Source organism: Chironomus tepperi, unplaced genomic scaffold, assembly GCF_022539635.2.
Source record: "Chironomus tepperi strain 1889 unplaced genomic scaffold, CSIRO-AGI_Ctep_v1 contig_418, whole genome shotgun sequence".
NCBI lineage: Eukaryota > Metazoa > Arthropoda > Insecta > Diptera > Chironomidae > Chironomus > Chironomus tepperi.
The window spans coordinates 479,110-499,195 of NW_027226540.1; the positions used below are offsets into that span (position 1 = coordinate 479,110).

General features: G+C 32.4%; 2 protein-coding genes across 2 annotated transcripts in view; one reads left to right on the forward strand and one right to left on the reverse strand.

The window, feature by feature from the left end:
- The first annotated feature begins 194 nt into the window (after nt 1-194).
- LOC139097246 (arylsulfatase B) lies at nt 195-4,922 on the forward strand. Its single transcript, XM_070649035.1, has 5 exons — nt 195-785; nt 847-1,222; nt 1,292-1,860; nt 1,915-2,341; nt 2,524-4,922. The coding sequence occupies exons 1-5, from the start codon at nt 761-763 to the stop codon at nt 2,792-2,794; spliced, it is 1,668 nt and encodes a 555-aa protein (XP_070505136.1). The 5' UTR covers nt 195-760; the 3' UTR covers nt 2,795-4,922.
- A 4,357-nt stretch (nt 4,923-9,279) lies between these two features.
- Nucleotides 9,280-20,086, reverse strand: part of LOC139097260 (monocarboxylate transporter 1-like) — a 203,102-nt gene continuing 192,295 nt past the window's right edge. The window contains exons 7-15 of the mRNA XM_070649049.1: nt 17,159-17,332; nt 16,008-16,167; nt 15,755-15,896; nt 14,480-14,620; nt 14,124-14,409; nt 13,522-13,581; nt 13,271-13,457; nt 12,812-13,186; nt 9,280-12,733 (exon numbers count right to left, since the gene is read on the reverse strand). Of these exons, the coding sequence (XP_070505150.1) occupies nt 12,463-12,733; nt 12,812-13,186; nt 13,271-13,457; nt 13,522-13,581; nt 14,124-14,409; nt 14,480-14,620; nt 15,755-15,896; nt 16,008-16,167; nt 17,159-17,332 (1,796 nt within the window). The 3' untranslated portion in view covers nt 9,280-12,462. The remainder of the gene's footprint in view (nt 12,734-12,811; nt 13,187-13,270; nt 13,458-13,521; nt 13,582-14,123; nt 14,410-14,479; nt 14,621-15,754; nt 15,897-16,007; nt 16,168-17,158; nt 17,333-20,086) is intronic.

The following is a 20,086-nucleotide window of genomic DNA, read 5'->3' on the forward strand; positions in this document are numbered from 1 at the left end:
CAATAATTCCATTTTCAATTACAATCAGTCTAATTAAATCAATTCATACCACAAAATGCGTTACATCACTGATCCACGCAAAAGCTGATCATTTAACTTGATTGTGTATATTGATTATGAAGCATGAAGCGCAAAAAAGGCGGTAATGTACGAGCATTCACAATAATAATCTTTAACTTTATTTACTACTCAGTTAGTCAGTTGTAAAATAATTCGGGAGCACGTTGGAAGTGTGTATAGCTGCAAGTGAAATATATAAAAATTGTGTTATCAGGCAATTGCTTTGTTATTCTGAGAAAGTCAGGATAGAACTAAAAAGTATTATGTTATTGAGGAACCTGTTTAGTGAGATTTAATTTTAAGATTTCATTAAATCTGAATTTAGAGCCTGAAGTAAACAATTTGAAGTTTATGGGATATCCTATCTCATTTTTAAATCAGGTTCTGAGTGAAAAGTATTGAATTTATTAAATATAACAAGTTATAATAATTTTGTGCTAGGTATATAAAGCCTGAAAAGCAATTGAAGAACATTCAGTATTGCTTCTTCCCTAGCCATAGCTGCATGTGTTCTTAAGGTGTGAATAATCAAAAGTGCTGCATTTATCATAAATTTACTCGTCCATAAACTAATTAATTATTTTAAGCCACAAGTGAACTTAATGATAAGACATTTTTGTGTGCATTATCAATCCAAATGAACGTATCAGTATTAGTATAAAGTACTCAAATTCATTGAAATCCCCGTCAGTCGTTAAAAATGCTTCGGAACGATAAGAAATTTTGTGAGTTTATTCTATAAATTATTTTTAATCATTTGCTTATAAAATTAGCATCTACTTACAGTTTTATTGCAAATTTTGCTGCTAATTTGTTATTTAACACTCGCCCAAGAGAACGAGGAAGTGGAACTTGATGATAGTAAAGAAGAAGACCAACCGCCAAATATAATTTTCATACTTGCTGATGATTTAGGATTTAATGATGTTAGCTTTCATGGAAGTTCACAAATTTTTACACCCAATATTGATGCGCTTGCATACTCGGGTGTTATATTGAATCGATACTATGTAAATCCTATTTGTACGCCATCAAGATCAGCCTTAATGACCGGAAAGTATCCAATACATACTGGCATGCAACATACAGTTTTATTTGGCGCAGAACCCCGTGGATTACCATTAAATGAAAAGCTCCTACCAGAATATTTGAAGCCTCTCGGGTATGTGATTTAATTCCTGTATAAATTATCTTTCATGCTATGCAATGTACATGAAATTTTATTTATTAGATATTCGAATCACATTGTGGGGAAGTGGCATCTCGGAAGTTATAAAAAAGTTTACTTGCCATTAATGCGTGGCTTTGAATCTCATGTTGGCCCATGGACAGGACATCATGATTATTTTGACCACTCAGCTATGGAAACAGGAATGTGGGGATTAGATATGAGACGTGGATATGATGTTGCGTATGACTTGCATGGAAAATATACAACAGACGTGATTACGGATGAATCTGTGAATATTATCAACAATCATAATAAGAGTCAACCTTTGTTCCTTTACATCGCCCACACAGCTGTTCATTCATCCAATCCATACAGTCCATTGCCAGCGCCAGATGAAACAGTTGCAAAGATTAAAAATATTGAAGATTATAATCGGAGGAAATTTGCCGCTATTGTGCATCATTTAGATGAATCGGTTGGTGCTGTTGTAAAGTCATTGGCTGATAATCATATGCTGCATAATTCAATCATTATTTTCTCGTCTGATAATGGAGGACCAGCAGAAAATTTTAATCTTAATGCAGCTTCTAACTATCCATTACGTGGTGTTAAAAACACATTATGGGAAGGTGTGTAAATTACAATGCAGTACTAACTTGTTAATAATGTATTTACTATTTAAGGTGGAGTTCGTGCAGCTGGATTAATTTGGTCACCTTTAATCTCAGAACATGCAAGAGTATCAAATCAATTAATGCAAGTAGCTGATTGGTTGCCAACATTATATCGTGCTGCCGGCGGCGATCTATCGACAATAACAACAAAATTGGACGGCATTGATCTATGGGATGAATTAAGTCAACAAACATCAGCTGATTCAAAACGAAAAGAAATTCTTCATAATATTGATAATATTTGGGGAAGTTCAGCAGTGATGGTGAACGATTGGAAATTAGTTGTTGGAACAAATTATAATGGTCAATGGGATGGTTGGTATGGACCACCTGGAAACAGAGATCCATTAGATTATAATTTTAAAGAGTTGCTGACTTGTAAAGCAGGACGAGCAATCGACCGGATGGGTATGATGCCGAAGCCGAATGATATCTTGTTAGTTTAAATTTATAAAGAGTTAATGCCATCCTTATTATTTTTCCCTTTAACCCGAAAATTCTTCCAATTTACACAAGATATAGATTCCTTTTCTAAATTCTATTCTGCTCCAGTATACAATATTTCCACTCAATTTTAGGGATATTTCAATTTTCTATTTTCTTTATTTCAATTTATAGAAAATTACGCAGTGAAGCTACAATTTCATGCTCCGATGATCCACCCAACGAATGTAATCCTCTCAAGACTCCATGTCTATATAATGTACTAAAAGATCCTTGTGAGAAAAATAATCTCTTCGATACGTACCCGAATATCGCAAAAGCATTGTTTGTGAGACTGGAGGATTTTAATTCGTCAACTTTACCACCAGGTAATCTTCCAATTGATGAAAGAGGAAATCCAAAGAACTTTAACTATGTATGGACAAACTTTGGAGACTATATATAATAAGTAAACTATAAGTAAGTTAGTACAATATTAGTCATATCATCAAAGCTCATTTTGTTGGGTTTACAATGTGTCATAATAATATTTTATCAAAACAAAATGTAATCTGTATGTCAAATATGTTCACGAGACAAGACATTGTATTGAGAGAATGAGATATTTATTGCTATTATTTTGGTTAAAAATTTTGTTACGCTCTCATGAACTCTTAAAATGCAAACACATCAACACAGCAAAAATAAGCTATAAACTCCCAATTCAAGATAGTACGCTGATCAGTTCGCTCTTTGACATCAAGTCGTGAAAACGTAAAAGCTTAGGCAATTAAAAATATATTTTAAATTTTTTGTGAATAAAAGAAAAAATTAGTAAATTATCAAGATGAACAAGTTAGTTTTGTTTTGTGCATTTGTGACATTATTTGCTGTAGCATCAGCACAATGGAGCCAACCTGCATACCCTCAATTCCCACAACAACCAAATATTAATGATTTGTGTAATCAACCTGGAGCAAATTGCAACATTCAAAGTCGTTTTGCTGAAGAATCATCTTACACCGATCATCGTGGAAATTCACAAAAGTTTACACGTGTTTGCGATGATAGGGGATGTTATGAACGCAAATTGACAAACGATTCATCCTCAATGTCAGTCAGTTTAATTTTGATTTCAACAGCAGCCCTAATTGCCGTAATGAAAAGTTTGATTCATTAAATATTTTTGGTAGCTAGACAATGCCAATAGTTTCTAATATTAAAAAGACAAAAGAACAAATGTTAATGTCATATGTGCATAATAGACCCTCACCATAAGAAAAAAGAATAACGTATTGTTTTCTTCAAGTTAAATATAAATATGCTTATCAATGTTGGCTCATTTTGGACGAAGAAGAAGGAAATGTAAATAATAATCTGCATCACAAAATATTTTTCGACCTTCAAACTGTAACACGAGTAGCAACGTGTTAAGAAGAAAAGCAAACAATCTTCAAATGTATGTAATTAGTTTTTGTATAATTGTAATTTAGGATAGACGCGACTAGTTAACATAAAAATATGAAGTAATTTTAACAAGTTCCTAACTAAATGAACAGGTTTATTGTATTTTTTAGTTATCTAAGTGGATGAATAGTTGTTATGGTTTTAATTATTGTGAGTTCTGTTCTAGAGTTGAATTGATTGTGTCAGGAATTTTTAATTGATCTTGAATTTCGGACAAAAATATTTTCAAATAATGTCGAGAAATATTTGACTTTTGTGTATCACTCCTTTAGAGTTCATTGCCATTCCTTAAAAATTTATCTTCTGAAAGAGAGAACACAACGCTAGAAACCAAAGAATATAATTTTTTACCAATTTACTAGAATTCATTAATTCATTATTTCTTAAATTTTCTCTTAAAATCTCAATTTTCAACAATTAAAATGCTCTCAAAAATAATTAAAGGCCATTCATTCTTATCTGAATAAATCCCGAATCAACTAGTTAAACAATAGTCATGAGTAAGAACTTGATAAATCTTAATCGATTTGTCCTTTCGTGAACTTCAAAAGTAATATTTTCCCATCGCATAATAAATTATTGTTATGAAATATCGCACCTTATGGCAATTTATTGAGAATGATTCATAAAACTAGTAAATTCATTAATCTAAATATGAATTTAAAATAGATTAGATCTGATTTATAATTACGTCTTCTATAATATTCAACGAAAAATGATTGTCTAAATGAGTTGGACTGATCAACATAATGATTAGCCGACTCATAAAAACTACCAAAGGCAATCCACTTTTTAAACTCTACCAGCTTAGACGTCCAACATAGATAAAAGTGATTTGAAATTCTAAAACATTGATTGACGACAGTTCGAGCCCTCAAAATAAGATTCGCAAACTTGAGCAATCAGAATTAGTCAACAAACTCACAATAAAAAATCTGACCGCAAAACTACTGTAACAAATATTCATCCACAAAGGTGACCTATACAGATTGTTTACCTGTAAAAAAATCCTCTTAACTATTAACTTATTACTAATCATTTTACTACATATCATTTTGTACGATTTATATCTATGTAAATTACTGTAATAAAATTGTTCTTGAGAATAAAATAGAAAAAAAACTAAAGTTCCACCATAATTTATTAATTTCATGATTTAGTGGAAACGAAACGAAAGAAAACAAACTGAACGAAAAATTTATCAATTTATTTGACTTTTTACAATGATTATCAAGTGACCTTTTCGCTTCAGTTTAATGAAAACAGTCGACTTTGGGGATTTTTTTTGTTTCTTAGACGATATTTTGTTATTGTTATTAAAATACTTCATCCCTGACTCCATCATCCCGTGTATTTGAATTTCCCAAATGTTTTGTTGACGACAATATTATTCCTATTTCGTTGTCTCGTTGAGCTTGGGCAATCAATTATGAAAACATAACTGCATTTCACTCATTAGCAACATTTTCGGAAGTGACAATTTCAACATCATTGACGACGACAGAATTAATTTCTGTCATAATTCGGTCAAGTATTAGTTCAGGAATAGTTTCTAGTATTTTATCATCATGACAAGTCAGGAATAATTGTTAACATTAGAGTGAACAACAATAGAAGCAGCAAATGAAGCAGGTAGATAAGCATGTTATAAGATTTGCGGTTGCAAGTGAATTAGGCAACACATGACATTGCATCGTGATTACTGAGACTGAGGCGTCACAAGGACTGATAATATTGCTCAAAATCACTTACAAAGCTGTGGTCAATTGAGTATGGTTTCCCGATGTCTCGATTTCGACAAATTCTCGAGATATACCTGAGCATATACATACATGTATACAGCAAGAGTTCCTGAAATGTTGTCAATTTCAAACCCATTTTGAGAATCCGTAGCAAATTGCCAGATTCCCTAATCGTCAAAGTGAATGCGGTCGAGAGCTTGCTCCCCTTCAATGTACTTGATGAGCATGCTAGTGATTGATGCTCTCACATTACTCTGCTCTAGAGAACCCGCTTTGTGCTTGCTAAGAAAAAGCACTTCAAATTATCTTCTAAGATCCAGCGATCATCTCGTCTAATTCTGGATTGCTGATGTTATGAATACAACAAGTGTCATAGCTGTTAAAGTACCTTATCCTTCACCGCCAAAACAACCTCACAAGCTCAAAATTCAACATTCAGACTCATGTCATAAAATATTGAAATCCATATTTAGCGACATAATGATTCCTCATGCAAATGAATCATATTGTCGAGGTGACAACTGTCAGAGTAAATATATTTGAATAAGTACAATATATTTTAGATGTGCAATTGGCTGTTGCAATGACATAAAATTTTAACATGATTGCAACATTAAATTTCGATAACAAAAAAACTATTGTTCGAGCTTCCACAGAGACTTGTTGAGCATTATTATTTATGCAAAAATCATCATTTCAGACATAAAAAAATATTGAGGCTAGTGTGAGCAACAAAAAACCTGAAATGTTATTCCCGTGTCTACGAGAGGAAGCGACCTGCCCTAATGTAAATACAAACAGTATTATCACAAAAGTATACAATGTGACTCACCAACATTCAGATCTTCGACTTTATTTTTTTAAGTACAGCGCTCGAAAAAGAAATCGAAGAAAAAAGAGCGAAAAAGAGAAATTGAGAGACTTTTTGGAGCTGAATAATGTAATTAGCATGTATTTACATTCATTTTGACCAGTTTTTAGTAGTTTGACTGGAACTTGAAACGAGTTTCAATCTTCAAGGTCACTCAAAATTCAGCAACAGACAAACTTCATATTGCTTACCCATATGAATCATGGCAATAAGTATATGGATATCATTCCGGAAAGCACACAGAATTTCATGAATTTTAATGCGCTTTAATCAATAATTACCTCAACAATCCATTCCCAACTCTATTTCATTTAACACTGAACATCAAATTAAATTTACTTTTTTCGTCGCTTTTATTTTCATTCAGCGCTAGAATTCTGACTTAGTCGTACGTGCAAACAAAGTCGATCTCATTTAGTTCTTGTGTTTAATTTAAATAATAATAAAAGTTAAAAAAAGACAGAGGAAAATATGAAAGCATCAGCATTATTTATTGTGGTTATGTCCCTCGTGGTAACAGTGGTTATTGCACAATGGCCTGGAAACAACAATGGACAGCAATTCCCAAATTTTCCACAACAACCAAACTTCAATGATCTTTGCAGTCGACCTGGTGCAAATTGTGTACAACAAACTTGTGACTCGAATGGAAATTGTCATACCACACATAGTGGTGCTGTTAGTGTGACCGGTGCAAATGCTGCAATATTGATGACTTCTTGTGCTCTTATGGCAGTGTTGTGGAGGCGATTCTGAACTATCGATTGACTAAAGCTATTTATTATTTAATTTTATTAATATTGTTTGGACTCGATTATATGTAGATCTAAACTGACGTTATTGACGCTGTTTTTTGAGAATTGACTAATAAAATTAGTATTTTTTGTGACGTAAATAAATGTATTACAATGTTTTGTTTCAGAAAGTTTATTGGATTTACAGTTAGGAATGTGAATAATTATGAAAATTTTTAGAATTTCGATGACAAGTTTTTGAGTTTAGTGATAACAAAAATTCATCATAAAACAATAATAAACTAAGTTGAGTCATAAGATAGATTGTGATTTAGCTACAGTCAAGTACATCTTTAACAACAGCATCGAGAAAAACAACTACAGAACAATAAGATGTAAACATCATAAAAAATCACCTTAAAAATTGCAAGATAAAATATTCATATTTGCTTCATTTGTTTCCTAAAATATTCAGCATCAAAGATATTTCATTGACGGAGCACTTCTTATGGTAAGAGAATCCATTACTTTAAGATATTGTATCAAAAAAGTAAATTTTTGACGCAATGTTTGGATAAATAATTCAAACATTCAGTGGTATTGTTGTTTCTTTGTTTATTCAAGTTTGATGTCTTGTGAATATGCGTATTATGAATCTGTGAAGCGTAAAAGAAATGAAATTTATGCAACCAGCAATACTGAGCTGAGATTTTTATGTTAATTGACGTTAAACATAATTTTGTTGTCGATCTGAATTGTAATAGTTTGAATAATTTCTGAAAGAGTTGGTTACAGCTAGATTAGCTTTAATTAGCTTGATCGGTCACAGTTTTAAGATGTTGGAGTAAGGCCTTTGAGGCTTACTTGAGACCACGTCTTATTTGAAGACGTAGGTTTGATTTCTTCAGAGGCTAATCTCTGAATTATGTATCCAGAATACCACAAGTAATTTATCGATCCAAAACCGAGTCATAATAACTCTGGCATTGAGACAAAACCAAGCCAGCTTGACTCTGGATGGATTCTTCTGGATTCGTCTAAATTCAGACTGAATTTGAAACTATTAGAAAGTTTAATTAATTTAATGCAGACTTTCTACTGTCTCTAATCATGAATTTAATAAAATTTCTCCTTTCTACTGGCATCCATCAAACCAAACAATGTTCCAATTACACCTTTATCAAATAAATTTTCTATGCGGGGACATACTTACTTCTTTTATAACTACAATAGTCACGCAAATAAAATAAACTTTACAATAAATTGCATAAAAGTCTAGACCAAAAGTCAATAAATTTCATTTAATAATAGATTCATAAATTTTTTTCTTTATTCTTCTCGTTTTTATTTAAAATAACTAAAAGATAACAACAGTTTTTACTTAAATATAGTTAGAATTTAAACTTAATTAACTGATATTGAAGTTAAACCTTTTTCAATAAACGTCACTTAAGTGGCTTATAAATTTTTGAATATTAAATAAATCAACAAGAAAATTTCATAAGATGATAAATTATTGGCAATAAAATTATGAATTCATAAAAGAATCGTTTGGAATTTGAAGACATCGAGAGCTTTTAAAATATTCACAAATTCAATTTTACGAAGAATTTTCAATTTTCATCTCATTCTGTCTTTGGGGTTTTATGCTTGTATTAATTTAACATGATATTTAAAGATGTCATTAACATTACGTCCTTTTTGTTCTTCCGCTTAGTTCTCACACCATTAATATGCTAATGACTTAATTGTCATTATGTACTGTTACTTTCAGCATTTAAAGGGCGATTTGAATATTTTAATTTGAATTCAATCATGAAGTTTGTAGAATATCGGAAATGTTTAATAGCTTGAAATAAGCAGGTGTAAATGTTTATTGGTTTAAGAACATTTAGATGTCAATTCTGAATGTTTTTAACATTCCCGGATAGCACACGGCGTAATATTGTTCGAAAATTGAAGCTGTCCTGAGACCAGATTAAGAGTTCGAAGTCAATTCGGATTTTGTATGAAAATTTCTACTCAAGTCGTCACGGTTCCTTATAAAATTCGAATCGACTTCGAACTCAGGCATGATCTAACCTACAGTCAGAGTGGCGCTATCTCGATGCCGTATTTTTGGTCATTTAAGCAGTGTGTTTTCGGAATAGAACTACCGTAAGGATAAAGAAACTGACTAATTAAGACTTTGGTTCAAACATTTTTAAAATGTAGCTTTTAAAGCTTCATACAATCTCCTCTTCAAATTCCAAACAATCTCATCCCTGATCCCTTTACAATCAGTTTTTAAAATATATTAATATCTTTTATAATTTTTTTACATTTTATGACGTTAACTATCAATTCATTCATTGTATCTATTAACATGAGCCTCATTTTTTTCATATAAATTATTATTTAATACACATAAATTAGAATCAATTATTGTGGAACTTTATATTTAATTTTTCATATTTAATCTATTATTTTCACAATCATTTCGATTTGATTTTATACTCAGAGCTTGAAAAGTTTGTTCTGGATGTGCAAATAGGAGGTTTTGGTGTGGCTTTGTAGGAAATAATTGATGGACTGGTTTTGAAACCTTTGAATATTGAATAAGGATTGAAAATTTTGTTTCAAATTCCTTTTCTAAGAATTCTTGGTGATTCTTGGTATCCTGAGTAACACATCATAATGGTGAAATTTAGAAAGTGGCTCAAATGACTGTCATATGACTTACTCGAGTATAAAGTAGCATTTCTTAGAAATTATAAGGTTTCAATACTAATTGCGCGACTTGATATGAACAATTCTTACTGCATCCCTACAAAGTCCTCCAAAAATATTCCTAAGATATCCCATAGAAACCAGAAACAAAACAAAATGTACATAAACAACTTAAATGATAATTTTATAAACGGCTCAGGTGGCTCAAAGCACCGCCAAGCCTTATTCACTTTCCTTTTTTTCCTATGAAAATCGAGAAATTCTATTTTTTTGATTATTTTTCCTTCCTTTTTCACAGATTCTCAATTGTGTGGGAAACAATAAAAAATAAATTCTCATAAAAATTCAATTTGAATAAAATTTTTGTTTCCTTTCTTCCGCATTTTCTGTATCATAATTGAATTCAATTTTGAGACGTATTTTTAGTGACTGACTTTTAATTCAATGATACTGAAATGATCACAAAACGTTTTACGTAAGCAGAAAAAATTGTTATTACTTTTTTGAGGATTGGTGTGTGAGACTGATGTGGCGAGAGTTGGAAGGTGTGAAGGCGTTGATTCGTTTAAGTCCAGTGATGGGCAAACATATATTTTTCGCAGCACACCTTGGTGGTAAACCTTGACCAAAACAATTAAGAAATACGGTTCAGGGCAATTTTAAACATTTTCGACGACAAATCAGCGTGTCGCAGCACAACGGTTGACCACTTCTGTCTTAGACCATCTCTCAGAATTTGAGTGGAAAGTCTCTAATAATCACAATTGGCAGATCTTCACTATTGAATTGCTTCCGGTCTCGTTGGGGTCCGAAATTCAAGAAAGTTGATTCAAGACTCCATCAGAGTCACTTAATTGGACTTTTGGAGATTGGACACCTTAAATAGTTGAAGGGTGGACGTCTTATTTGGATCTGGACTCTTAAAATTCGGCCAATTCTGCTTAAAATTTAGTTTTTAAACGCTATGAATCCTCGTTATTAATGGTTATAACCTCAAAAGTTCTTGAATTTCTCGTAATGGTCATAGTCACTTGAATTATACACAAAGATATGATTTAAAAATAACAAAATAATTTTCAACAATAGAATCAACTCTGCAAAGTCAAATAATAGTCACATTTATGGTAAATAATATTTGGAATAAATTTCTTCATTTTTTTGTGTGACACGTGCACAATTTCACATTATACTAACTACGTTGACAGACATATACAACTACAACTTTTTTTCTTATTTTGATTTAAATTTTAATTTAATTTTTAATTCATTTAAAAACTTTTCATTTATCTAATATTATGATAATCTATAGACTAAGAGAATCTTTTTAAAACACGAGGGAATTTTAGAATTTTATTAATTTTTTTTTTTTCTTTTCTTTTTTTCATTTCTAGTTCCCGTTTCTCGTAACTTATTCTGGTTCTTAACATTTATTTTTTAATTAGATATTTATGTAAATATTAGTATAAAAATTGTGAATTATTTGCGATTGTGTTAAAATTTGGTTGACAGCGTCTTCTGGTGGATTAGGATGAATTAGACACAACTTTGTGTTTGAAGATTCAAGAAACTTGATTCAAATTTTTGAAATTTTTAAGAAATGTTGTAAAATATTTGAAAATTTATTAAATTATTTTTAAAATTTTGAAAATTGATAAAAAGCCTTTTGTTGCCTTTTTGACACCTAACGCTATGATAAAATGCTCCTGACTCACTCCATCCCTTCCTCCTTACTTCATCATAGCTCTCACAAAATCATAATTCGGGAATTTGGATTTCTACGAATTAATACATTAAATCCAAGAATTCCATAGATTCTACGAAAAATTCTTAAATTTCATGATTTCTATAAATTTATCAATAGATTTCATAAATTCCACAATTTCCATGGATTCAATGGAATCAATTGTTTCTGCCAGTTGATTCACTCCCAATTTGGACCACATTTTCCCATCCAAGCATTAAGTAATTCTCTAATGTTTCCCATGATGATTGACATAAATGCATAAACTCCAAGCAAACTTAAAGCTTTAAATCGCAAGTTTTTCCATATTAAAAAGCTCAACTTCAGAGTTTTCAAAAGCTCTAAGCTTTAAATCTGCATGAAGAAAATTTGAAATTGCAACTTACTGGAAAATTGAATCAAATTTAATTAGCAATAACTCAATTTAAAGCAACCTGAATAATTATTCCTATAAATCATGTAGTTGTGTCTAGACCTAATCCAATGAAGTTATTCAGAACAATTACAAACAAGACAGATTGTTGTGATGAAATTTAATAAATCAGTTTTTGCATCCAAACTTACTAATTCATCATGTTCTACATTGTAGCATATCTCCATTTTGTTCTGAACATATAATTTGTTGTTCCACTGTCGTCTGATGTGTTGAATGTACTTAAAACTAATTATTCATGCATGAAAAATAGTTGTGTGATGTGAAGGAAGTAGAATGTGTCACAATGTAAATGAGATTCGTTGAATTAAATTCAAGTAACAACAAAATTGTCTCATCTTAATATACAACATTGAATACTATGAGATAAATGCCACAATTCCTTCGAGTACATACACACATATGCATATGAACATATTCTGACAATTTATTTTTGGTCAAACGGATGTTGTGATCTGTTCTAGTACAGTAACATTGTGCCTCGATTGTGAACGTGAATGTGGCTGATGAAAATGCTGTTGCTGTTGTTGCTGTTGAAAATTGGGTCCAATTGTGCGATTGTAATTCCAATGAATGTCTCCATTGGGATGTGCTAAACCTTCCGGTACGCTACGACTACGTGAATTCAGACCGTTTGTATATGGTGCATTTGATGCGGCTGTTGCTGTATTTGGATATTGGCGTTGACTATGGTACATCATATCACATCTGTCAATAAATGAAAAGAATTTTCATCATGTAAATATGAATGCTGATTGAATTTTGTTAAAGATGCCAACAACAAACCTTGAAAAGCTCCTCTCTGGATAATTGATTGTATTCAATTGATTCTGACAACTGCCACGATTCGACTCATTCATCATCGCAGGCGTTTGAAAAGCAAATGATAAGCTTTTCTGTAAACGTCCATGCGGAGGCAGTGCATTACTATTATTATTACTACGGCAATTTCGATGAGGATTTGCTGTTGTACCATTGGCAAATTGATGATTATATTGAGGCGGATAATGTTGATGGTGATGATGATGTGGTGTGCCAGTTGTACAATCGGATGATGGATAATAAGCACCTGGCCATTGAGGATTATTACAGCGAAATGATGAGCCAACACCGCTGCCAGCACAGTCTGTTGATGCTCCATTATATCGTGACAGAACTGATCTGTGCGGAAATGATTTTTGAGGTTAGCAAATTTTGAATTTTTTGAGGTTAAAATGTTTTTTTATATTTTTAGTTCCAACTTACCCGTTCATTGAGAATTTAGATGTGTTTTTCGGATAGCCAATAAAAAACATTAATACACCAGAAATGGCAACCAATGCTGAACATATATAATAACCAGCCTTTCCGTGTGTTAATGATGCATCATTAAGGAATCCAGTTAAAGGTATTGATATCAGCACAGGAATTGATTCAGCTCCTTTTATGAAACCTAAGCACGTACAAAAATGGAACAATAAGAGTTTAACATACTATGTAGTAATACACAAACTTACCCCATGCACGTGTAAAAAATTTTCCACGAATTCTCTCCAACGCAAGCATTTTTAATGAATCTGAAGGATTTTTTTGGATATTCGATAAAAATACAAAATTGAAAAAGAACATTTACATTTAAATTTAAATTTCATAGTTGAATTGAGGGTTGATATCGGAATCAAAAGTTGTGTATTGTGTGGTAAAATGAGGAAAAATCCCGTGAAGTACAGAAATGGGTTTGAGTGATTAAAATGATAGGTTGCGTATGATATCCAACAAGAATGAAAATAATCCTGAGATCTAAGTCAATTGAATTCACCATAGTTCACTAAGAACTGATTGATATTTGTATAAAATGATATACTTCACAAGAGTTGGCAGAAAAAAAATTCATGCAAATTTTAATCGTTTTTTTAGCGAACTTAAATTGACTTGAATCTCTGGAATAATCAAATTTAGCTGAGCGAGATATCAACAGAAGGTCAAAAGCTTTATAGACCTCAAACCTTCAAACAATGTCCATACCATCCATACATCCAAGGCATTTCTGTTTAACTCGGGTTCCATCACACATTACCATCTTTTTCATCCTCGGATATTGAAAAAAAAATCCACTTACATCTGTATCCTCCCAATCCAAATCCATATACCCAAGTAACAAAACATAATGTATGATAATTGTTTGATAACATTGAAAAAATTACAATTGAAATCGATACTAGTACGACACAGCCTTGACAAATGTATTGACGAGATATTCGAATTTTTCGACGATTTGCTACTTGGCACGTTTTATTGATTGATGAGCCGCTCACCACTATACCGACAGCAATTGATAAACCTAAAAATGTTTGAAGAAGCACCAAATCTTGCATATCGTAACCGTCTTGAAATCCATAAAAGGACTATGAATGAAAATGGAATTTAAAATGTTAAAATTTTACAGTTATTTTAAGGAATTTATGGATATCTTACCAAGAAGAAGAGAGGCGTGTAGATACCAAAAGCACCAATACATGCTAAAATGCATAACATCCGAACAGTGGAAGATCTCAAGGGCGAAAAGTCCATAAATGGCTGTTTCGGCATTTGTTGATGAGTCTTTTTCTCTTTGACCTAAAAAGAGATATGGAAATGAGTGGTTCCATTTTCCCAAAAAATCCAGAATAAATTTGATATTAGACCATTTCCATTTCCATATATGTATGCAGTCCCCAAAAATCAAATTATCTTTTCCAATTTCTTCTTTATCATATCAAAAATATATTTTAAATTAAATGAATGGAAGTACCCGAAAAATTGTGTAGGAGGAAAACATTCCAATTGATTCAGTTAAGCTTTACCCTTTTGTATATATTATTCATTAGATAGCATCACATTCACTATCTTTATTGATTATATTAAAGCTCTCTCTCGATGCAATGAGAATAGATAATGTGATAAGCTAGTCATCAGTGGATGAGATGAGTGTGGGACAGAGTTGGGTTACTAAGAACAGGACTGAATAGCTCAAATCGGTTAATCGATCGAATATTCGACAACAAGCCTACCTGAATCTGGCTTGGTGTTGGATTCGGTTTGAATTCGAATCCAAATTCAGTTTGAATCAGGCACCATACTAGAGCCACGACTGTCCGAGAGAACAAATTGACATAATGTCTAGTTAATGTCTAGACCTACTGACGACTAATGACATTTTCTCCGAATCGTTCCATTAAATCAAGTCAAGTAATTAACTAAACATTATATCAAGTTGTCCACTCGGGTTGGTGATGGATTTTGGATCAATTACCAATTTGTGTCATTCAGGAGGCTTTTGTAAATAATTTCAGAATTGCTAACATCCGATGAGTTTTTAAGCTTTAAATAACCTTGATTTTATGGATTCTTAACCCAAAAGATGGACTTGTCTAGATATTTGTACATAATTCCACTATTCAAAACATCAGTTTACAATCCAATCGACTATTTGACCATAAAATTCAATCGATTCCATGGTCACAAAAGACTAGACATTTCCACTTGATATTCAAGTTTTCATACAATGTCTTGAATTGAAAGCTTTCATAATAAGCAATAATACTTTAATAATGGCATAATATACAATGTTTATGACTCGAAGACATTCACCCTTAACCCACTCAACCTTCCGAGAAGTTGAGAGCAATTCTCAATGACGATAGATATTATAAAATGAAAGTTTAAAAAGTCATGATATGATTCAGCAAGACACAATAAGACGATGATTACCTTCTTCCTTGAGTTCTTAAGATGTAATATCGCTCTACGTTGTGGATGATAGAGAGATGCTGGACGGTATAGCAAAGCCATGAAGAAACTTGTCGACATTAGCACTGTAACAAATTGTAATCCTAGACGCCATCCAATTTTCCTGTTGAGCATCATTGTACGTTTGTCGGATGTTGATGAAAAATTGAATAAAAATGAAAAATGAGAAGATTGAATTTGAAGATGAACAACTTAATAGATGTGAAAAACTAACCCGATTCCTTCCTTTATTATTACTGAGAAGAGTGCTATACCAACTCCTTCACCAGCCATCACAATCATTTCAACAAATTGCCGACGTCTTTTAAAGTAATGTCCAATCATTACAGATGCGGAATCACGCACTAAACTTGCTCCAAAACCAACAACAAGACCTAAACGAGAAGGACGGAAATATTTCATTATGTCTATGAGACTTTTTTTCTTCCTTACTGATTTCATTTCGAAGTTTTATTGTATAAATAACATAAAATACCATCCATACTAAATGAGCACTTTAATGAGAGTGAGAAAAGTTTCCGTTATATCAACGGATGAAATAAAGGCGCAAAAAAAGTGCTAATAAAAAAGAAAGGCATGAAGAGACATTTGGAATGAAGAATTTAAGGCATCTGAAGCGCATTTGGATTTTGGGTATCGGTAAAGAATAAGGGTTGTTGATGCAGAGACCATGACCGAGTCGATGTCGGATCAAGTTCAGGATTTCCTGAATTGTTGTCTTTTCTAGTTTTTCTTAAAGTCTCAATTTGAACAAATACTCGAGATCAAGACCGAAACTACACAGGAAATTTCCAAGAAGTCTTTGTCTCGATCCCGTGAATTTGTCAGACACCGAGACATCTGGAAACCATAGTAAAGACAACAATTCCGTAAATCCTGAAATTAATCAGACATTGACAAATCCCACGGAAATCTGAACTTGTTAAGATCTGATATTGCTGAACTTTATACCAAATTAATTACGTCAGATGATACTTTGGATACCCATCTACCCAATATTACTTTAGGGTACAAAATGAATTTGAGACAAAAACTCTCTTTGGACTAATTGTTGAATTGCCCTTTTATATCCAACCAACAGTCTCTCAAAATAGCTCATTGTTAAAAAAAAAGTTGTTGACTGTTGCCTTTGTAAATATTCTCAACAGTAAAATGACTATGCCATAGCAATTACTTCAAGCAAAGTTTCATTCTTTCAGCGTAGGAAGGATCCACATTAACGGAAGCTTTCACTTATGCCATTTACTTGTCAGATGAATTGAGAGGCAATAAACGAAATTTGAGATTTTTTTACTGTAGTCAATTATTATGGATAAGTTCCTGCCATTTAATCGATAATTTAAGGTTCATTTTTAGTATACTTACAATAACTTAAAGCTACTTGATGTACAAGTGTAGCAAATGATGCAAATAAAATTCCTAAAGCTATTACCAATCCGCCGATAACAGCTACAAGACGTGTCGATTTACGACGGCACATGGCAATCACAATTGATGCTGAAAATAATGACATCGCCCATGATGCGGACCCAAGCCAGCCTACAAAGAAACAAGAGAAAAATAAATAGAAATTAATTTCTTACATCCTAAAGCTGTTATGTGCTGTTTTATTGACTTAATCGCAAAAAATGGTTAGCGTGTCGTTTTTCATTGACTATGGATGATGGCTAAAATCTTAAAAAAAAGTATCGGAAATGACATTCGATTTATTTTATTGTGTGATTTCGTTTGTGTTGCTTTGATTATTGTTTTAAGATCAGTAACACATACATTAAATAACAGCTATTTCTCGCTCTGTGGTTCGTCTGCTTGCTTTCGGTTGACTTTTATTGTTTTCGATTCCTTTTTATCAGTTTTATATCGGATATACGATTTATGGGAAAATTTCAATTCATTTAAAAGACAAGAATTTTATTGGCATTGGACATAAGGGAGCAGAAAACATTAAATTGACTAATAAATGATTGAAATGGCATTTGTTATTGGGGATTTATGCCAAGAAAAATAAGTGAATGTTATTGAAGGCTGGATGGATTATTTTGAAAGTCTAAGAATTGTGCCGAATTGGAATTTTTATTTTGCGATAGTTTGAAGATTAAATAACGCTTAGGATAGAAGGCAGGAGAAGGTGCAATTTGATTATAGAATATACATTTCATGATATTCATGATGTTGCTACAAAGCGTTACGGTGTGGAGAAGAAAGGGTCTAAAACCTCTATTTTTGGGACTGTGTAATTGCCGAATATGTAATTCCCGGTTCCCTTTGCGAGAAACATACTCTACGGAGCTTTCAATACTCCGCTGAAGCCTTAAAAAGCCATAAATGGAGCTACAAAGCCTTTTTCGTTTAAGTCGAGTTAATGGTGTGATACAATACATTATGTCACAAATTATGGACTAAAACCTAAAGACTCCATGATTAGGCTTTCCAGAGAGAATTTTGAGTTTTCGAACTGTTTGGACAACCTCAAATATTTATTTAATTTGCATATCGCGGGTAATCATTAAGGTTCCTTAATCAACAAAGCAATTGCATCAACTGGGACATCATGTCCTTATAACAAGGATTGCCACAATCCTTACAACACTACCAAATAAAAAGCAATCACAGAAAGAACGTAATTTATCTGTAAACAAAAGAAACTTTTGTTATATTTCATACAAACTCAATAAAACCTGAACAAAAGCTCTCTCAATATGACATCCAATATTTTTCCTACCCCAATTCTATGCCATACATCTTACTACTATTTATTTCCTATTCAAATGAATCTTCTTATCTCTCTCCAATTAATCATTTTCCCTCCATTATTTCAAGTCAGCATAATCCAAATGTTTTTATTTTCTCAGTACTCGGTATCGATTTAGACAGTTCCAGTCTTGTAAATGCAATAAAAAGGAATAATAAGAAAAATGAGTCGAAGTTGTCAAGGCAATGTACCGAGAGATTATACTTTATGCATACGTCTTAATATTCATTAAATTTCCCAACCATTGTCCATAATACACTGGAGACAATAATAGCAGGATAATGATATCACCATAGACAACATTATGTGGCTTTAGGTCACTCGAAACGAAATGTTATGGATTATTTTTCAAAGCTAATTTTCTTAATTAATTGGACCAAAATCGCTCTCGTCCACAGACGTCCCTCTCAATTCTATTTTTTCACATCACTCTTGTCAACATAATCGTTATTGCGAAAGAGATTTTGTCTAATTGACAGACACATACGAAATAAATGTTATTGTCATAACATTGTCTCAGGACACTATCAGGCTATTGATGGTCTGGCTAGTCAACAAGAAAAGAGAACTGAACTGTTTGTTTTCTTATTGTTATCGATCAAAATAAGAGAAATTGAAGATGATGAAAGGGGATGACATCAGATGGAATCAGGGGTGGGCAAACTTTGTGTCGCGGTACATTAGGATGTCACCAAAAATGTTTGGAAATGTCATGATCCATATGTAGAGCGGCCATCTGCTGTATTTTTGCCGGGACACTGCTGTACCTTGCTGCTGTGTCTCGACAAAGCCTCAAAATGTCCCGATTTTTCAACAAGTCGAAAACTCCATACAAATTTTGGAATTTTTGGTAAATTTTGAACATTTTCCTTTTGAAGGTCCGGGTCCATATGTCATGTTTGGCTTTATTCGAGGCTTACCACCAAGGTATTCTTGCTCTTGAAAAAAGCTGTTCATAGAGACAGTGTAGCACTGGTTATTGACAATTGGCATAGGATAGCCAGCGATAGAGCCAGCTTTAGATGTCAACTGAGTGACGCCATAGATCACAGCTGATCTGTGCGGTCAGCGAAGGAAGTAAGTAAGCACCACCAAGATGTGATACGATAAATAAGGTTGCCCACCACTGAGTCCCATAGAATATATAAATTATGACATGATGTGAAAGATATGACATCCATTTGTCTCTCAAATTATTCCCATAAATGCGCAAGCTGGTTTTTTAATTAAGATTGATGAAGTAATGTTACATATGTCGTTGACAAAAATTTTTTTTGGCAGTTTTTTTAGCTACATTCTCACCACTTCCTATGTAACATATTTCAGTTCTTGTGATATGTGGAGGATGTGTTTATGAATAAAAGATTTCATCCTCCTTGCTGACTCAAAAAATATGTTGAGAATTTTATTTTATGACATGCTCTCATAATATTTTGATATGTAGGTTTTTTTTAACGAAATCATTTTAGGGTTGTTTTTAAAGCTGCTGCTTGATGGGCTATATAATTACATCTTTTAGGATTTATTGACTCGAATTTTCT